This window comes from Sprattus sprattus (genome assembly GCF_963457725.1).
Source record: "Sprattus sprattus genome assembly, chromosome: 9".
NCBI classification, from domain to species: Eukaryota; Metazoa; Chordata; class Actinopteri; order Clupeiformes; family Clupeidae; genus Sprattus; species Sprattus sprattus.
The window spans coordinates 21,308,343-21,330,417 of NC_137928.1; the positions used below are offsets into that span (position 1 = coordinate 21,308,343).

General features: G+C 42.4%; 1 protein-coding gene across 1 annotated transcript; it reads right to left on the reverse strand.

Moving 5' to 3' along the window:
* Positions 1-2,970: 2,970 nt before the first annotated feature.
* cfap45 (cilia and flagella associated protein 45) lies at positions 2,971-18,773 on the reverse strand (the record flags this gene model as incomplete). Its single annotated transcript, XM_080845011.1, has 12 exons — positions 2,971-3,046; positions 4,313-4,537; positions 11,357-11,550; positions 13,010-13,123; positions 13,936-14,082; positions 14,390-14,519; positions 14,793-14,971; positions 16,217-16,387; positions 16,738-16,882; positions 17,227-17,342; positions 17,799-17,921; positions 18,720-18,773. The coding sequence occupies 12 exons, from the start codon at positions 18,771-18,773 to the stop codon at positions 2,971-2,973; spliced, it is 1,674 nt and encodes a 557-aa protein (XP_080701137.1).
* Between the last annotated feature and the right edge of the window lie 3,302 nt (positions 18,774-22,075).

Genomic DNA, 22,075 nt, shown 5'->3' on the forward strand with positions numbered 1-22,075 from the left:
TGAACCTACTCTTACTACCGTTGAAACCAAAGAATTTCTAATAAACGGGCTCAGACGACCCGGATGTGATGCATTACAAACCATCTGCCAACCAGTTCAACTGTTTTACTGCCATCTATCGGATTGGAATTTCTCGTGAGATTTACCATTACAGTTTTTCTCAATTGCTTAAGGACGATTTTGACCGTTTTGTTTTGTTTTTCAAAACACCTCACACAATTAACACAACCACACACCCAATGAAAAAAAAAAAAACACCTCAGATCCTTTGCCAAATTAAACACTCTTGTAAAGACTATACACTACTTTACCTACCATATGAAACACACACGTTGCATATGACTGAATTCTGTTTGTAGGGCTTCCAGTTACACACTGCTGTTGCAAACCTAAAACACTTTTAGCAATTCTACTTCCCAGTGATTAGAGTTATGTAAGTGAAGTAGGCCTACACAGAGAAAGTGCAAATATACAATAAATTCACCAAACACTACACAAGACCAATGCTGTCGACTGATCTCCCATATAGGCCAACCCAAATCAGTCAACATGAGATTCACAACAAATCCCAGTTTTCATGCTACTACAGTAGCGTGCATAACACTGTAAACTCAGCAAATATCAGACAAACGTAAAACTATGTAGCCTATCTAGTACAGGTTACAATTCCATTACGTAAAAAAAGAAACACCGAAAATACAGTACAACTTAAGTTGTTTCATTTCAACTTGATGTCGTTTTAGGATGTGTGCCAGTGTTGACTGAGAGATCTGATGGACATTATTGAAAATGGCATGGTCGGCGATAATGTTGGCTTGAATTTCTTTGAGCCTGATAGTATTATTGACCAAAACCATGTTAATGATCACTCTCTCTTGTTCTTGCATGAATATGGGCCCCCGTCCTCATTTCAAGTTAATTTGATACATTTGGTCTTCTACTTCTTTGAACAAGTTTTCCTCCTGCTTCAGGTCTTCCTCTTCCTCTACCTCCACCTCGGCCTCTGGCATGGCCTCCTCCGCCTCGTCCTCTGTGGATTCTCCCTCTCACCCTCACTCTTCTTCTTCTGACTCCTTCAATTATTGTTGAAGACGAGATGGTTGAACTCATCTGCTGCATTTTTTATAGTGCTTAAACTTGTTTGGTGTGTCTACAATTAAGCAATCATGTGTTTGTGCACTTGATGGCTGTGTTTATTTGACAGGCTCATAGGTGTGGTAATTTGACAGTCAGTGCTGAATTGGAATTGCAAGGAAGTGTCATCTTGATATACTTCTGTGTCTAATATACAAGTGTGTTTAGTGATTTGCAAATCACTTGTGTGTATTGTTTCGCAAAATGTGTCATGTTGACATGTGCTTATAGTGGTGCACATCTGAGCCGTTGTTTTGGTTCTTGAGTGAAGGTTTTGATAATTGTGTAATACTTTTGATTTTAGTGTTTATCCAATCGTAAAAAACTGTATAACCACAATTACCATTCTAAACCGTCTACAAACACCAATCAGCAAAATAGGCCTGTCATTAAAAAAGCACATTTATATTTATTTTTGGTTTTTATATGATTTGACACCACTCTACGTCACTTTTGTCCTGGGGTGCATCTGGAAAACGCTCTTGAATCAATGATACATAATACATGATACATAATTTCAACCCCACTAATAACCTTTTTGTGACCACACTAAAGAATTTCAGATATTTCCGAACTGGAAGACAATTTCCGTCCCAGCCAACCAAACACAACCCACACACAACCTAAAATTAGAGCTGTAAATGCATCAGCACCTGGCATTAGAATGTGTCTGGATCTTGGGATCAGATCTCACTCCCTCGCACTATTTACAAATAAAAATATCTATCATTTCCGTTTGCAACAACCAAATGCATTGTTGTTTTTAATCGGTGGAAGGCAGCAATTCGAAAATAAAGGAAAACATTCTTCTGACTGATGTTTTTTTTATGCCAAGTCATATTCTCATAGGAAAAGCCCTTAGTATAGTCAAGGCCCACATGTTTTTTTTTTTTTTTAAACAGAGAGAGCAAGAGAAGTGCAGGATATAGAAACAAGGAAAAAGAAAAGGCAAAAAGACTGCAGTGTGAGCGTGCAAGTATACAGTACCTTCAACTAATTTCAACACTGTTAGCCTGTTACGATTACTATATCATCTTTATTAAAAATAACTTAACCTATTGTCCTTTTAATAGTTTGAATGATTATATGCATAGAGTATTTGAGCTATTTGGTTGGTTAAATTATTATATGAATTTTGTATCTGAAATTAAATGTATATTCAATGTGAATGTGAGTTTCTTTACTTCGTGATAAATTATTTATTAAACAATATTTTAAAATATACTTTTTTCAAACTTTTCAAACGAATATTCGTAACAGGGTTGCACCAAGCATAGCACACAACGAATTAAACATCTCAGAAAAAGTGTACCTCCATCATCTAGTGATGACAATGGAGGTCCACACTAACCCACTAACCTGCTCAACTCAAGCCTCAGTGTAGGATACAAATTAAGTTTGGACAATTGACATTGAACCAGCGGCTTTTAACAAGCAGTTATTGAACCTTTTTGTGACGCTTTTACAGATGGTTGGTGAATGTGAAATATAAAGTGCCCTGAGTGCTCCAATGAGTACAAAAGCACTGCATAGTATATGTACCATTTTAATAAGTGCCTACACAAAATAAGGAAACCTGCAGACGGGACAACAATTAAGGATTCAAGAAGAAAGATTTCGCCATGTTCAACAACGTATCTGTTTCTAAATTTTAGTTTTACTGATCTGAACAAAGAAAACTCACATCCGATTGTTATGAGTCTTGAACAATTATTAAGGCTGGTGATGAGAAGGTCGAGTGGCATAAAATAAGCCATAGGACACCACATATAAACTGCTTCCTTTTTTCTTTTGTGGGTGTTTCTCTCCATGATTCATTTCCCTCTTTGGCTGGTGTTACTGTGCAAGTGTGGGAATGGCATGGATCTTGCGCTCCACCTCGCTACAGTATTTTTCTGGCAGGCCTGCCGCCCTGCAAAGACAGTAAAACAGTTAAAGTTAGAGAGGAGGTCATTGCTTAAAATTTAGGGTACAAAATAGGTACCCTTGAGCAAGGCACCTAACCCCAATCACTGCTCCCCGGGCGCTCAAAAGCAGCTCACTGCTCCGGGTAAGTGTGCTTCACTGTGTGTATCACTGTGCGTATTACTAACCTGGATGGGTACAATGCAGAGATAAAATTCAGAGTGTGTGTGTGTCACTATCTCTGCCGTAAACAGTCACTAGGGCTCATTTCCATTCCATTCCACTCATTTCCAAAATGTCTTTTTCACACAATTAGCACAAAATACCTTCCCTTTGTTGTAAGGAACACTACAAGTTGTCCTTCACTTACACCAAAAGTTGTCCTTCACTAACACCAAAAGTTGTCCTTCACTAAACCACACAACAGTCGCAGTGGTTGGAGTGCTGCACTAATGGCTATCTTTTTAAAGCATTCTCCAATCTATGCAAAGGAAATCTGGATCTCCTTCACAATGGCCATTGGGTTCTTGCTTGCCTGTCTTACCAATGCCCTTAACCACAGCTGCTCAGTTTGGCTGGGCTGACAGATCTAGGAAATCAGTTACTATGCTCTTGGGCACTTTCAATGCTGCAGAAATGTTCTTGTACCCCTCCCCAGATCTGTGTATTGACACAATCCTGTCCTACAAGTCCACAGACAAGTCTCTCAACCGCATGGCTTGGTTTTCACTCTGACATTCACCATCAACTGTGAGATACAGGCGTGTGCCTTTCCTAAATATGCCCAAATCATTCAGTTGGGCACAGGATACACCAGAGCTCAATTGCAAGGGTCATAACTAAAGGTCAGAATTCTTATGTAAATTGAATATTTCAGTCTTTTATAAAATAAAACAAAACATTCCAAGAACATGGTTTCGTATCAATTCCATTGTGGAGTATTGTGTTAAGACTGATGAGAAAAAGAAATTTAATCCATTTTTAGTCTGAAACAACAAAATGTGGACGATTTAAAAGGGTCTGAAAATGTTCTGAAGGCGCTTTATGCACATAATGATATTATAATCTGTCTGTACACTTTTCCAATTGCTCAATTCTGTGTCCTATTCAAGTACACACACGCATATACAACTGAACACAAACAAAAACACAAACATACAAACACACACTCACATACACATGCTCACAAAGACACGCATACAGGCAGACAGACAGATGCACATGTGCAGAGACAGACACACAGACACACAGACACCAGCGCCTCCAGGCCAACCTGAGCTCCTTGAGTTTCTTGTCCTTGATGTCGTTGAGGCGCTGGCGGCGTTGGCGGGCCTCTTCGTCCAGCCGGTTGCCCTCTTGGAACAGCTCGCGGCGCTGTGCCATGGCATCCATCTCACGCTCGCGCACCTGCTGGCGTACGCCCTCTGCATGCCGATGGACCCGCTGCTGGTGCTTCTCCCCACGCTCCTTCTCGCGCTCGATTGCCTCCAGCTGCACCCTGGGAAGGAAAGTGGGGGGAGAAGGGAATATGAGGGGCAACAGTCCACATTTATAATATTCATTCTTTCAGTTTACTGGACCATGCTTTTTTGTAAGTTTGTGTTGTCATTGTGCAGCATTAGCGTACTCGTTTGGAAATAATGTGTTCAAAATCGAATTCATGTCTCTATGCACATGTGGTAACTGAAAGTGTTTGTTTGTGTAAGTGCATAGGGAAGGGTGGGTGAGATAGTATGTTTGTTGGTTGGTGAGAGTTACAGGAGTTCCAAGAGATAAGTCATGCCCTAGAGCTCCTCGATTACAGGATTTGTTTGTTGTTTAAAACTGAGTGAAATGCCAAACTTTTACACTTAAATGATAACAGCCTCAAAAGAACAACAATTTCTCAGAACCGCGTTCCCCCAAGTTCCATGCTCACAACCTCAGTTCAGTGACATTCTCGTCAGGCATTGTTCTGCACCATTGCGCTAGTTTGCCAGAGTTAGACTCTGTGTGTGTTTGTTTAGTTTCATCCTTTGATAATATTAATAGTTATAGTTGTGTTTCCCAGCGTTAAACGCTGAGGATCTTTGTTTTTGTTAACTAACTCCAGTCTGTGTTTTCCAGCGTTAGACGCTGAGTACTTAGTTATGTTCTTGTTTGCATATTTGAGTCAAGTAATGATTTCTGTTAGATTTATGATAGTTATCCCTTTTGGCTAGTTAGTCCTCCTTGTGTGTTCTCCATCCCTCTGGCCGAATCCTCTTTAATAAACTCTGCTTATACCCTACATTCCAAACAGATTGCCTGAATATCAGGAGGCATTGAGCAACCATTAAATCTCAGAACATTTTAATTCTTTCCTGGCCCATTCCATATCCACACAGTAAATAAGCAGTAAACAAAGCACATCAACAACATCTTTCATTGTGGCAAAGGGCTCCAGACAATTGGGACCTACGTATTCACTGTATTCACTCAAACAATACAAACACGAGTAGTGCTCTTTCTAAGAGCTTAGAAAGAGCACTACCTCAAAAACCAAGACTCAAGAAAATTAGACCCAACCAAATTAGGATGAAAGTAAAAGAAAAATACAAAGATCACTGAAAACCAAAATCCCAGTGCAAAATCAAAACATATGTAGCTCTAAACAGACACTGTGTCTAGTACACTGTGGCAACCGACTTCACAACAATGCAGGGGCGGACTAGGGGAAAAAAGTGGCCTGGGAGTTATTGTCAGACTGACCCATTTAATACACAACGCCCTGCCGGTTTTGTTTGTATTGTGGGTAGTCAGGCATTGCGCTTGTTATAATGTCCACATAAGTCTCCACATCATCTGACATAATGCCGTTCGCTGGCTCTTTGGGATGTACTGCTCTTGACAATGTGTCTGCAGTGTACATAAGCTTCCCTGGCGTGTACAACACAGTCAACGAGTAGCGTTGCAGCCGGATCATCATTTGCTGGATTCTTAGTGAGCAGTCATTCAGTGGTTTTTGAAACATTGCAATCCACATTGGATTAATAAAGTATTTATCTATCTATCTATCTATCTATCTATCTATCTATCTATCTATCTATCTATCAGTGGCTCATGGTCTGTTTCAACAAATATGTCCTGTCCTCCTGACACAGATTGATGAAAACTTTCACAGGCGTATGTTATGCTCAGCAGCTCTTTTTCTATTTCCGATAGCGCGTCTCTGCATCCGTCATTGAACGTGATGCGTATGCAACTGGTTGCCAATCTTCATATTTTTGCAACAAGACAGCTCCAAGTCCACTCTGTGACGCATCAGACGAGATTTTGACGGGCTTCGCTGGGTCATAGAACCTCAGCACGGTTCCAATGTGAGCTGTGTCTTTAAGTCACTCCATGACTTTTCATGTTCGTGGTCCCATTCCCATTCTGTTCTCTTTTCTGTTAATTGTCTAAAGGGTGCCATGCGTTCTGAAAGGTGGGGTATTAACTTTGCCATGTAGTTTATCATTCTATTAAATCTCTGTACATCCTTCTTACATTGCGGCCTTGGAATGTTCTCAATGGCTGACAACTTTCTCGGATCTGGTCTAAAGCCTTTGTTACTCAGAATGTCTCCAACAAATGTCAGTTCACTCACCCCAAGCTGGCATTTCTCTTTGTTCAACCTAAGATTTGCTTTTCTTGTTGCCTCCAGCACCTTTCTCAGTCTCTCATCAAGTTCAGCTTTGTTACTTCCCCATACAATGATATCGTCCATCCATGTGTCTGCTCCGTCCAGATGCTCATAAATCATGTGAATTGTCTTATGATACACCTCGGGTGCTGATGCTATACCAAAAGGTATATCTAAGGCCAAACGGACTGTTGAATGTGCACAGCTTTGAACTTGCAGTGTCCAGCTTCATTTGCCAAAATCCGGAAGACAGATCTAACTTGATGAAGTATTTGGCACTGGCAAACTGTGACATAATTTCCTCTCTGATGGGAAGTTTGAAATGTTCTCTCTTAATTGCTCTGTTCAAATTCCTTGGGTCCATGCAAACTCTTGGTTTTCCGTTCTTTTTATTCACTATGACAAGCGAACTCACCCAGTCAGTCTGCTCGTCAATATTTTCAATCACATCTAGTCCTTCCATTCTGTACAACTCCTCTGTCAGTCTTTTTTGAAGAGCAAATGGCACTTTCCTACATGGATTGATTACTGGCGGCAAGTTCTTGGCCACTCTAATTGTGTGCTCACCAGGTAGGCATCCTAGGCCCTTGAACAGGTCACTGTACTCTCTCATGAGTTCATAATAATCCATTTCTCAGTCACTGTCTACTACCAGCACTCTCTTTACAAGGTTCAGTCTCTCACAAGCAGATAATCCTAATATGGTCTGTCCATCCTTTGGTACCACAATGAATGCCAGTGTATGTTTTCTGTACTTGTGTGTGACTTTAACCATGCATTTTCCTTTTACAGGTTTTGCTGATCCTGAGTATTCACTTACTTACTGCAATTTAGGTCTTTGTCTAATTTTGTTGAACACAGTCTCTTAAATTATATTTTCTTGAGCTCCAGTCTCAAATTTCGTTGCGATGTGTGTATCATTCACTTTTAATGTCAGTATCCAGTTCTTTTTATCTCCATTCCGCTCTGTTACTACATCCACATATACTTCCTCTGAGTCACGTTGCAGCTCTCACTGAAAAGTTCCTTAGCTCTACACATTCTAATTGCTTTTTCCAGGTTCAAATCTTGTTCTCTCACCAGCCTTTCCCATACACCATTATCCGGAATCCCGCACACGAGTCTGTCCTTTATCACAAGTCAGTTAGCCCTCCAAATTCGCAAGTCTTACTTCGGTTCCTCAGTTCGGTCACATACTGATCAATCTTTTCTTCCATTTTCTGAACACATGTGAAAAATTTGTCTCTCAAACATGACATTTGTTTTCGGAATATAGTAAGCCTCAAACATTTCCAGTATAAGACACGTCCCCCCTGTCCCCCCCAGTATCTCAGCCTATGGTAGAAACCTGTAGAATGGATACATTTGGTCTAGAAAGTCCTAATTGTGTTGTTGTCAATTTATCTTTATTAGTACGGCGACTTTTAAAGAGCGAATCGAGTTGTTGCACTGAATGTTAGCCATCCTGACAGAATATGCCCTGACCGAAGCCGTAGGACGTTCTTATACACTTATACGTCCTATTGCGTATTACAGGGCATGGAAGGCCGAGCCCTCCCGGAAGCCAAAAAGAATGCATTGAGAGCCCTGTTTTGTGAAAAAATTGGATTTAACATGAGAGTCAATAAGAGATCTGGGGTGATTTCCACTTTGCCCCAAAAAGGAGCGGGGCCATTTGAAGCACCACTTTTGCCTGACTTTTGCCTGAGTGACAGTTTGCTGATTCGACAATGACATTTAGAGGCAGATCAGACGGTCTAGTGGTAGAATCTGACAGAAAAAAAAATCTCCTTTTCCCATCGGCAGTGCGTCGCCCCAATTGCCCTTATGGACAAGCCACCCCTGGTATGAAGTATATTGTAGAAATGAACAGAACAGAACATACGATGGGGTGTGAATAACAGTAGAATCAGTAGTGTTGCATGCTGGGTGTGTGATTTTGTGTGTGTGTAGGGGTGTTGAAGGTGTCTGCGAGAGAGTGACGCAAGTGTTGAGTAGGCTAGAGTGATTGACATTTAGTACCTAAAACAAAGTTAGACTGACGGAAGAGATTAGATGAGTTAAGAAGATGGAAACCATGAGTGTGAATACAGATCGCGAGGAGAAGTATAAATCTCAGTCACAGATTATTACTGACTTTAGGTATTAGAGTACATTTAACGTGTTCTGTAAAGCATTGAATATAATCGGCCGGCGGTGTCAGAAGGAGGGCCGGGCCGGTTAGTGATGGAGATGGGCCGGTATTGGACCCAACCCTGTCTGCCTACCGGGGTTTCCCTGGTATCCCCAATGGCCAGTCCGCCCCAGCTACAATGTCTGATACAAAACTGAGGAGAATGCTGACTAAATACAGACTGAGTGAGCCCAACCTGGCAGTAGAAGTAGGCTGGCACAGACAGACCTGGCTACCCAGAGAGGAGAGGTTGTGTTCTGTGTTACTGTGAGCAGTATAGGCAAAGCTGCATTTTTAAACTCACTGCAACCAATACCAAAGTCTGAGAGACCATTATTGTGCATAAATAATACAAATGTTCCCAGAGTTCCTTCATCTAAGTGACCTGGAGAGACTCTCGGCTCCACTGGGAGAGAGGGAGGAATGCTGTAGACTGGCAGCTAGATATGTAACAGCCTGCCTAGAGCTCCACAGCTCTGTGAACCCCCTGCCCCACATGGCTAATAATGAAAGATTACCAATTAATACTTCACTTTTTATATGTTTATATCCTATGTTACCTACCTACCTTCCATAGCCCCTCTTGTTCCCCATGCCCTTTGTACTGTTACTGCTTATTGTTTGTTTTATTTGATTTGATTTATTTATGCTTATTACAATTGTATAGTTTATGTCAATCTGCTTTGGCAATGTTGTAATGCACAGTGGCGTCGTTGGGGGGGGATAAAGGGGACTGAGTTACCAGGGCCCTCTGTGGGGGAGGGTCCTTGAGGAGTGTGGAATTTAATTTTTCCTTTAAATATTAATATCATTTAAAGGTCCAAATTTTCTTGCTAACTAATATAATTGTAATGTTTTGGGTAAATACATTGGTTGAATGATGGATTGAATTGTGTGTCCCAGTCTACATATAATGTCTGGAGACCCTCACCCCCCCGGCTCACGCACAAAATGGTTTAGTCCGCCTTCAGTGTGCTTTTTACCTATAGGCGCATTTGACGAATGTTAACGTTCATTCGACTGAGGCAACGGTGCGCATTGAAGATGTCCAAGAACGTTAAATCCAGGTTTCAGAAAAGAAAAGAAAGGCAGGCAAGAGAGAGAAAAAGAGACGAGGGAAAGCAACTACTAACAGACTTCTTTCCTAAGAAAGGTGAGCCCGAATGTGAAAGCAAACACCCTACATTGAATGAACTCATGATGTGGTAATAAAACGAATCAATACCACCGCGATTGTCATTGCTAAAAACGGCATAACACAAAATTAGAAATAACATGCCCTATCTGTAATCTGAGGTAAACTCTAAATACATGTTTGTTTGCATAGCCTTCCACCGTTGCAGAGTGTGTTGCACGCACATCCAATCCAGGTGCAGGGTAAAAAGAGATCCGTAAAAATGAAAGAATACCCACACTGTTGCTGCTGACACCTGACGAACACCTGACGAAGACCAACAATGGTCGAAACGTTGTGCCAATAAAATACACGGGAGCTGCAGCAACAGTGTGCGGGTATTCTTTCATTTTTATGCATAGCCTACCACACCATTGCAATAGTAGGTCTATACTAATTAGAACATTTGGCTAAATTAATATTTGTTAGGCCATAACATAATTAGGCTAATAGCCTTATTAAGTAGGGCTAGTCTAGGCTCAATAAGTTCATAAGGTTAGGCTGTCAAATTAGTTGGCTAGCAAAGTTAACTTGTGAAACATGGCCCTCAGTTTCAGAAGCAGCTAGTGATGCAGACCCCTCATCCTCTGACACTGTGGTCTTGAGGCAAGGTGAGCAGTTTAAAATTAAAGTACATAATTTTAGCTATTTATACTGTAGGCTTAATGTGTTTAGCAAATAGCAACACAGGCTGTTCCATCCAAAGGTGACTTTTTTTTGTTGCAATCAGGGTGTGAAGGGGATTTTAAGCAATATAGTAAAAAGTGTTCCAGGAAAACATCCCATACTCTACCTTTAAACATGTTCAGTCACACAAATTAGGCTACATTGGAATTGCCTGTTACAGTAATATCTATCAGATGCTTCATGCTTGTAGAGGGTTCTGTCCAGGAAGATGGAGAAAATGTGGTAGAGGATGACACAAGTGAAGGAAGTGATAGCAGAGAAGATTCTGAGAAAAGTGAAAGGGATGAAGAGAGGTCAGAAAGTAGTCAGAGCAGCGCCAGGGAGTGTATGCCAGAAGATCCAGCACTATGGACAGAGAAATTAACTAATGAAGAGAGAGACACAATTGTTCACAGACTGGCAAGCAACATAAAAACAAATAAAATTACAGCAAAAGACAAGGAAGGGAAGCCATTTCCTAACTACCTTCAATTTGCAAAGTTTCACCGTCAGGGGGGAGGGGGCGTGGCACTCTTTTTTTTGGGGGGGGGGGGCCTATGAACCTACTGTGCATAGGGCCCAGAATCTGGTGCTACGCCCCTGGTAATGCATGAAGCTGTTTGAATTCCAATCTGAATGTGTGTGTGGTGTATGCACCAACCTTAGCACCCTCTCGAACTCAGCCCTCTCGCGGCCGGCCTCGATGGAGAGTAGGTGCTCTTTGTACGTGACCTGCTTCAGACGAGCTGCCCTCAGCCTCTCCTCTTCCTCCATCTTCTTCTGGATCTGCTCCTTCTCCTTCTTCCGCCACTCGCGCTCCGCCGCCTCCTGGTTCCGCCTGGCCCGGGTCTCATCCTGCCACAGGGCACAACCACGGCACAGTCACCCACGGCAACGAACATGCTTCATGGTGCTCTGTCTAACACTCCATAGGTGATCTTCGACCTCAGTTCAACTCAATTTGGTAGGATAACACAAAACATTTGGTCAGAAATGTACTCTTTTTTTAGCTTTAAATTTACATTCTCTGCTGCAATGCATCAATACACGTAACACAGAGCTTAGCTGAATTCACAAATATGTAGCTCCCAGAGGAGAATCTCTGTTCAGAGTGAAAAAGATGCTATTTAACAATAGTATTTGAATTTAAATATGCTTCCTTCCTGTTGATTCTACATTCATTCTGTGGTTTTACATTTAAATATCCATTATCACAATCTTCAGTCTTAAAAGTGAGATTGTTTTGCCCCTCTGCACCCCCGATGGCTTTGCAGTGGCAGTGCAACAGCCTTTGGGTGGTAAATTGGCATAATTTGCTTGATTGTCCACACCTGAGAAGGTGTACATAAAAGCCAAGCTGTATTGGCTCACCATGCGTTTGATACTGGTGCACAATATGGGTTTTTTGGTGCTTGGCATTCACTATTTTATCCCCCATTTTTGTGCTATTAAAATAAACCCCAATTTGTTTTGTGTACTCTGTGGTCTGTGTCCAATTTATGTTGCGGCTCACGAGCCAGGTCGTAACAAATCGCGATGAATCACAGCAAACTGTGATTAATTAGTTAAATATTTTCAATCGATTGACACTAATATTTACCTTTATTGTGAAGCATATAGACAATTATGTTGCATAAACGCATTAATAAGTCACATAATTTCTCATTATGTGTGATGTGACAACCCTCTGCGCCCCCTGCTGTTAGTAAAGTGGTCATGTAATTACTGCAGGGTGGTTAATTGTTAATTATCTTCACCTAGAAAGGGAGTGGGCTATGAAAGCCAGAAGATCTCTTTCCTTAACAGAGACATGCCGACACACACTATTCCGCGCTCTCAAACACTCATTCACTAGCACACACACATTATATTCTCGTTACATTCATACTCCAACCTCACCTGTAATTAACGACATTTATCCATCTATGCATCAACAACCAGTAGACTAGTATCCCGTAGACACAAATATTTCTTTGGAAATTACTATACTCTGTTGTTCAAACTTCTGTATGTTCTGGTCTGTATGAGCCTGGGCCGCAACAGTGATCTTTTTTTAGTATCTTGCTCTGTCAGTTGAGCTTCAGAAACCAATTCAGAAACAGCCAATATAAGAACAGGAACTATGCTATCATAGGAACAACTGGTGAAGGTACAGGAACCACCCTAGGTACAACTAAATGATGAACAGGAACCTCGACACATCCCAATCACCTCATTCACAAAAACGTCCCTTACTCCTGAAAGCTTCCTCACACAGAGAGCAAGAGAAAGAGGCCAGGCTAACAGCCCACAGGGTCAGATGCTGGACTCTCACCTGTTCGGCTTTGTAGTCCCTGTCTCTCTCCTGCAGTGCCCGGAGTCGGGCCACCTCCTTCTCCTTTTCCCTCTTGATGCGTCTCTGCTCTGCCTCGTACTCGGCCGCCCGTTTCTGCAAAGGGGATGGGGGATGCAGAGCTAGGTCAGAGAGAGTTCAGTTATGAGGCCAAGACACAACTATGTAAGAAAATACTCCATTCTTCTAGGATGGATAAAGCTTTGCATGAAACCTGAAAGATATTTATCATATAACATTAGAAACATTATCACATTTGGTCATTTTCCAGCTATCTCACGGGCAATGTATCAACAGTTACAGGGTATTGCATCAGAATGTGAATTCCCACTTTCTGCACATGGGACCTACAAAAACAGCCGATGAAGAGTTATGGGTTAGTAAAGCCTCTGACACGGTTTTATTATTGCCTAACCTACACAGTAAAAAAACAAGCAAAACAGTATGCAAAATGACTGTTTAATGAAGCAATTCCTACGGTGTACTGTTTATATGTTCACCTTGTGAGACAACATAGCTACTCATATGGTTATTACAATGAGTAGATAGTCACTATAGAAGTCATCTGTAGTAAAACTCTTCATTTCACAAATTCAGAGACTTCACTGTGTTTTCAACAGCACATAGGGGCCCATGAAACGTGCTATAGTCTGACATGGAGCTTGCTCAGGTCACTTCCTTTCTCTATTTGGGTGTTGCTGGTCATTGGCTCTGTTACAATCCTGTTTCTATTGCACCTACATTGTCAAAAGTGGCAGCAGTGGCAGAGAAAATCCATTCCACCCAATCATATGCTTGAAAGAAACACTCTGAAAACTCTCCAAGTGCATAAAAACACATCTGGTTTTCTGACTATGCATTTCCTTTCCCTAAGTCCCTGATGTATTTTTGTTGGTGATGCTGCTTACCATCTTCTGGCGGGTGTACTCCATGGCCCTGAGGTCGGCCAGCCTCTCCTCCTCCCTCTTGGACTCCTTGGCCAGCAGGCTGTCCTCGTTGATGCGCTTGATCTCCTCCTGAAGACGCCACTGATCTTCTCTCTTCCTCTCCAGGGCCTACAGGGGGGGGGGGGTGTCGGAGGGCGTTTGTGGTGAGGAATGCAAGAGCTCGTGCTCAGGAAAGTTATAGTAAGTACAATGATGGGAAAATTATGTGATAAACTTCTAAGGCAATGAGAGAAAGGGGGGTCAAATGGGGGTAAACAGGCATTTCCAGTTTTGATAGGGTGAAAAGTTGAGCTTATGTCTTCACTCTCAATGTTATTTGATGGTGATGGGTGTGTGTGTGTGTGTGTGTGTGTGTCACTGTGTGACATATATGGCTAGGTAAGGGGCTGTATGGGAGTGTGGCCGTGAGTAGCACCTCCAGCTCCTCCATCTGCATTCTCTCCAGGTTCTCCAGCATCTGCTGCCCCTCCTGCTCCCGCAGCTCATCCTTTAGCAATTGCTCTTCCACACGTTCCTCAATCTGGTTTAGAATACACATCTTGCCCCTAAGGCCACACACAGACAAACACACACAAACACACACACACACACATACAGAGACAACATTTTTGCATTAATGCCTACACACAAACAGGTGTTTGCGCCCATTAGTGTCTGCATCCAACGTGTATATTTGTGTGTGTCTGTGTTTCCTTATGTGTGTGTGTGTGTGTGCGCGCGCATATACTGTGTATCTGTGTGTTTGTGTGTGTGTGTGTGTGTGTGCACGTCCTGTGTGTGCATACTGTGAGTCTCTCAGTGTGTGTATATCCTCTTACTGGATCCTCTGCTGTTTGCGCAGCTGATCGATCTTCTCCTGAGTCTCCAGCGCCCGGACGCGGTCCACCTCCATCATGGCGTCCAGCCTCTGCTCCTCCTCCTGGAGCTCAGACAGGATCTGCTGCTTCTCCTGGATCTGGGTGTCACGGACCGCGTGGCACTGTGCCCCCAGGATCAGCTATACATCGGCACACACACACACACACACACACACACACACACACACACACACACACACACACACACACACACACACACACACACACACACACACACACACACACACACACACACACACACACACACACAAACACTCAGACACACAGATATGATCACAGACACCTCTCAAAAAGGACAAATTCTGAACCTTTTTAAGAACAGAAAGGGGGGTATATATTGTACACATGCATGAGTGTTTTACTTTTTTTCTTTCAAAACACTGAAGCTCTACTCCAGTAAATCAGTATTGTCACCATGTAGCTTATAATTATAGACAATAATGTGATATAGTCTTTTGGTTTGTGTTTATGTTAACTTTGCATTGGCATACCCTTTTTGAAGAAGAAAATATATTCCATGAAATTAACAATTATGGCAACGTGTGTAGTGTTGAACACATTGATATTGGCATTTTGACTGCAAATAATTTGCTGAAAATGGCATCAACCATCAAAACTAATTTGGCAGCATAATGTTTGAATTCATTCGGTTCAGTTTCAATTCAGTTTTTCATGAGAGTCATGTCCACTCTTCCTCATATTTTTAACCTAGCCCTGAAATAACCCTTCCTTCAAACGGAAGACAAGCGTGAGATTTGCCAGGGGTTAGGCGGATTTCCCCCTCTCTGATCTACATATATCCTTTTCTCTGTTAGGATAGAAGTTAAAGGCAGGAATTCCTTTCAGAAGCATTTTTGTTACATTACTTAAAAATGATCTTTATATCTTGATAGCAATGAATAAACTACATGCTATGACATCAAAGAGAAAAACTATTAAAGATTCCTTTGGTCTATGAAATCTGTGTGAATGCTCTCTTCTGCAACAATGTGTGTAGGTTGGTGGGTGGGTTGTACATGTGTCATTTCCTGTAATGTTATGTTGCCGGATTCTATTTTTCTCATGTCCTTCTGACCTCTAAAAAGGGAAGTTGTTTTATGTTTCCTTCAAGAGGAAGGCTCCACAATCTGAATCCGTTAAACCACATGAGACAGGAAGAAGGGAAATGATTCAATTAGGCTTCATCATGGTCACATTCGATTTTGATGTGTTTGACAGTTATACCACAGGCATTCACTAATTGCCACCCCAGCACAATTCCTCTCACAATTGCAATCCACTGTTGACGTTTTTATCCCGGAAAAGTGCAGCATCTGCCAGCTGAGGGCGGCTGTGCAGTAAGGCAAGTGTGGCACATGCTGTACCTCGTTGAGCTTCTTGACCTCGTCCTCCTGCTCCATCCTCATGGCATTGGCTCTCTCCAGCAGGTACTGGGCACGGTCTCGGGCCTCCACCTCCAGGTCGCTCAGCGTCTGGTTCTTCTGCCGTGACAGATCGGCCTGCCGCATTCGCGCTTTCCTTTCCTCGGCCGCATCCTGAAAGGAAGCCCAGAGACGCAATTATGCAAAATGCATTTGATAAAATCAAAGAAATGAAGCCCCAAATGAATCGCTTACAATACAGTACAGTATTGCCAAACAAGTTTAGATTAAGTATACTAATTAAATGATATTAACAATGGTAACTACTGTATTTAATACAGTAAAATAAACCAAACTTAATCAGAACTAAATAAGTATCAGCTGTAGGCCCACAAACCTGATCCATGTCAAACTGAACTGCGCTGAAACGAAATCAGCTAAACTAGAGTATCTAGCCCCAACAGATGAACTCATACATTACACAGACTGTGGTTAGAGGGGCCTTCTAACACCAAAATTCTCACCACGGCTGCCTCCTTCTCCTTGCGCTGAAAATCTAAGATGGCCTCTTTGCCTTCCTTCGTGGCTACTCGTGACTTTGCTGTGATACGCTTCATCTCAGATGGGCAAAGGATGATTGACAGGCCAGATGGGTCTTTGGTTGGGATTCTGAACAAAGATTAAAGTTTTTTGGTCAGGAGAAAGCAAGTTATGACCCGGCTCCACTGGTTTATTTCTCCCGGCTCAGTTTTGGTTGTGAATCTTTGCATGGTAAGTACAAAACAAAGTTACTAACTAAATATAAAACAAGGAAAAAAGACAAACAGACAGACAGACAGGGAGAGATAGAGATTGAGAAAGAGCAAGAGCAAAGAGAGAGAGAGAGAGAGAGAGAGAGAGAACACATTTTGCTGAAGGGTTGGGCATGGGAAAGCACATTTGGTTCATGTGACTGAGCCATATTTATACTGTCTGAATGACGAAAAAACGAAAAAGGTAAATGGAAGGGGGACACTTGCTTCAGGTCACGTATTAAGTCCTTTGTGATGATGCGGACAGTCTGTACTTTGGGTGGTTTTTCCGATGGAGCACTCTGAGCCCTGGCATCTGTATTGTCCTTGAAAGAGCCCTTCATGAAGTCAAGAAAAAACTTTATTAGATATATGCCATATATGCCTACTTATTATACAATATAGGCCTATGCTTTTACTATAACAGCAACAACATACTTGGTTCTGGAGTAAGCCATTTCTTTTCGGCCATTTGGCCGTTTTTAGACTGGAGAAATGATCATTGAAAATGTTGCTTTGCACTCATTTGTGAGGATTGGATGATAAGTGCTATTTAATTCAATTTCATTAAATGTGAGAAATTTTTTATATATAATAGTACCTCGATTGTCTTAAGTACTTGTGGCCATGTTACTCAGTATTATAAAAGCAGGCCCAGAATCTACGGATTTTTACTGAATCAACTTTACCGCAGCACTTGTTAGTAGGCTACACCATGGCTGTGAGTGTCACTTTATAATACTGTAATAGTCCACAGTAGCTGACAACTGCAACCATGTTGTGATGAACTAGACCTTGGGTTTGGGAACACCGAAGAGCGTCTCGTCAACATTGGACTTCAGAGCACGGGTGCGATAGCGGCGAGAATGTGAGCTGCTCCCAGAGAGCCGCGCCGATGATGACAACAAACTCCGAGGCTAATCAATAACAATATCAACATTGAATAAGTAATACATTATGCAAAACACCATTCTTGGATGTTTAAATGTAAGCTAAGTAGTTGATAAGCAAACATATCTGCCCTATCATGACTTACCATGCTTGTTCTGGTGATTAGGCAAATGAAAAACCGCAATAGATGGAAAAGTGTAAACAGTTAGCTGTATCAAACAAGTATGACTTGAAAGGCGAAGGCCATCGTCATGGATTGAAAACCTTCAAACTGTAAAGTCGGTAATGGTAGGCTTACAGAAGGTTTTAATAAATAGAAAACCTTGCTACGTTACACGTCTACAAACGAAATGAACTGTTTTGTTATTGCGTTACCATGCCTACAGTCCCCGTAGAAACAATAAGCAAACAAGCCCTACGAAATTTAGACAGGGAATTTCTGATTCAGATTCTGGTTGACCAATTCAAATGGCTTTATTGGCATGAATGTACAATACACTGTTGCCAATACACTGTTGCCACTGTTGACCATTATCATGGTTTGGTGTAATTTTATTTTCACACAAAAAACAAGGTTGCCAACTCTCGCCCTGTTATGTCCTTTCTCACGCGCAGGACTGGATTTAGAACACAATGGGCTCTGGGCAGAGATGGGCAGTATTTCAATTACTTGTATTTGAAATTTCAATTACTTGTATTTGAAATACTAGTGCTGCCTAATACGGTGCTGCCTTGCTTTGATCAACACGTAAAGTGCGCAACTCGAGGAAAAAATATTCTGGACTGTGTGTATTCAAATATTAAAAAGGGATACAGGGCCTCACCCCTCGCACACCTGGGCCAGTCTGATCACCTGTCACTATCCCTGATTCCCGCATATCGCCCCATCATTAAAAAACAAGAAGCTACCATTAAAACGTTTAGGAAGTGGCCTGAAGATGCATCTCTACAGCTCCAGGACTGCTTTGAAAGAACAAACTGGACCTTGTTTTTTAGTCAGGATGTAAATGAGTATGCCTTCGCTGTCCTCTGTTACATCAGGACCTGCATTGAAAATATCACCACCATCAACCGCAGCAGGATTCCCCCTAACAGGAAACCCTGGATGACTGGGGAGGTACAGGCTCTTCTGAGGGAGCGCAACGCAGCTTTCAAATCAGGTGACAGAGCACGTTACAGCATAGCCAGGCACAACCTGAAAAAAGGCATCAAGCAGGCCAAAGCCATGTACAGGGAGAAGATTGAGGGCCACTTCACCAACAGAGACCCAACACAAGTGTGGCAAGGCATACAACAGATCACGAACTACAGGGGAAGCCGCAACCCACCGACAAACATCAATGCCTCCTTAGCAGAGGAGCTCAACCACTTCTATGCCCGCTTCGAGACACCTGGGCTAGATAATGGAGCTGCTCCCCCACCTGCTGGCACAGACCACACAGCCATGGTAACAGCAGAGGAGGTAAGACTCATCCTCAGGTCTGTGAACACAAGGAAGGCAGAGGGACCAGATGGCATTCCAGGAAGAGTGCTCAAAGAATGCGCATACCAGCTTGCAGATGTCTTTACGGACATTTTTAATATGTCTTTAGCCAAAGCGGTCGTACCAACCTGTTTTAAAACAGCCACTTTTATACCTGTGCCCAAGCAAAGTAACATCAGCACCTTAAATGACTATAGACCTGTGGCACTCACTCCCATCATCGCCAAGTGCTTTGAGAGGCTGGTGGCGAAGCGCGTTAAGGCTTTCCTCCCTCGCTCCCTGGACCAGCATCAGTATGCTTACAGGGAAAACAGGTCCACTGAGGACGCTATCGTCACAGCCCTCCATTCAACGCTGACACACCTGGACAAGAAGGAGACATATGTAAGACTACTCTTTATAGATTACAGCTCGGCTTTTAATACCATCGTCCCCAACCGGCTGATCACCAAACTCCTTGATCTGGGCCTCAGCTACAGCCTGTGTATGTGGATTAAGGATTTCCTAACAGATCGCCCACAGACAGTGAGACTGGGTCCTCACCCATCCTCGAGCCTGTCCCTCAGCACTGGAGCTCCACAAGGCTGTGTATTGAGTACCCTGCTGTACTCCGTATACACATATGACTGCACCAACACCCATCCTTCAAATACTGTCATCAAATTTGCAGATGACACCACTGTGGTAGGACAAATCACCCATGAAAATGAAAGTGCCTACAGAGACGAAGTTGACCGACTGACAGAATGGTGTCAAAAAAACAACCTGACCCTGAATGTCAGAAAGACAAAAGAAATCATAGTCGACTTCAGGCGGCAAAAGGCGAACCCTCAACCCCACATCATCAATGGTCAGGAAGTAGAGAGGACCTCCTGCTTTAAGTTCCTGGGGGTTATGCTCTCAGAGGACCTGAAATGGGTGATGAACACAACTGCCACAGTAAGGAAAGCACAACAGCGGCTCTACTTCTTGAGAATATTGAGGAAAAACAACCTGTCTCCCGAGCTGCTTAAGACTTTTTACCACTGCTGCATTGAAAGTGTGATCACTTACTGTATCACTGCATGGTACGTCAACTGCACAGAAAAGGACAGGAAATCCCTCAGTCGGGTCATAAGGTCTGCTGAGAGAATAGTTGGACTTCCACTGCCTCCCCTGGATGACATCTTTAGGACGCGCTGCCTCCGCCGAGCATGTGGCATTTTAAAGGATGAGACTCACCCCGCAAACCATCTCTTCACCCTGCTACCCTCTGGCAGGCGCTACCGGGCCACTACAGCCCGCACCTCCAGACTGCAGAACAGTTTCATCCCCAGGGCCATCACAGAACTTAATATTCACACTACACTCCTACCCTCCACCCAGCACAACTGCACTTTTGTTAGTGGTTGCACAAACACATTTTGTTGTGTATCCAATGCACAATGACAAATAAAGTCTATTCTATTCTATTCTATTTACTTTTGAGTATTTTGTAATTTGTATTTGATAGGGTCGATAAAAATCGAATGAAATTTGTCACAAAATACTTTAGAGTGGAGTAATTTTGTATTTAAAATACTCAAAATACTTTCTCCAGTGTTTAGACAGAAGGAGATTTTTTTCTGTCGGATTCTACCACTAGACCATCTGATCTGCCTCTGAATGTCCTTGTCGAATCAGGCATCAGTCAATTTGCCAAAAGTGGTGCTTCTTATGGCCCGCCCAAAGGAAATCACCCCAGATCTCTCTCATTGACTCTCATGTTAAATCCATTTTTTCACAAAACAGGGCTCAGGCAGTGGTGTAGTGGTCCTTGGAGAAGTGGGTATACTCTTATTTATTTTTAAGCAGCCCATACAGCACAGGATAAACACCCTGTTTTGAGAAGTGGGTATACTCAATGCTGACCGAAAAATAAGTGGGTATACTCCGTATACCTGCGTATACCCTGGACTACACCACTGGACTCAGGTCGAAAACTTAGATAGCTGTCATGATCCTTGTCAATTTATCTTATTTGGAAACCGACTAAAAGGAGGTTCTTTCAAAGAGCGAATCGAGTTGTTGCACTGAAGGTTTGCCATCTTGACAGAATGTGACTTGATCAAAGCCGTATGATGTCCTTATACGCAATTACGTATGACGTCATAGAGATTGCAATGAGAGCCCTGTTTTGTGAAAACATGAAAGTCACACAGCTGCTGCCTGCAAAAAATTATATATACAAAATCAATCAAGTTGTTGTCTTTTAATAGCTTTGCTTAGTTACACTGACATTCTGTGACTGTTCTTCCTTTTTTACTGGGTTCACCAGAGCTTTGTGTACATTATATAGCCCCGTAGCCAGGGCCCATAGACATATTTATGTAAATCTGAATAGTCTGAATAGCCCAGTTACATTGCCAAAAATACTGATGTATACCTATATTCAGCAAAAAAATTACACTGACAGGTGTAATAGGCGGAATATGTGTGCGGGGGCAGGGGCGTGGTGGCGGCGGTTACAAACATGAAAAAAAGGATACGGGACTCAAATGTTTGGGAACCACTGCCTTACAACACTGACAAGGGCCCGTCATAATAGCCTGCACCTGGGCCCGTGATAACTACGTTACGCCACTGAATAGCCCAAACCTGAATGTTCTGCTATACCAAATTGAGAGAAAACTGAAAATTCAGAAAAAGTATTTCCTGTATTTTAAAAATACAAAATAC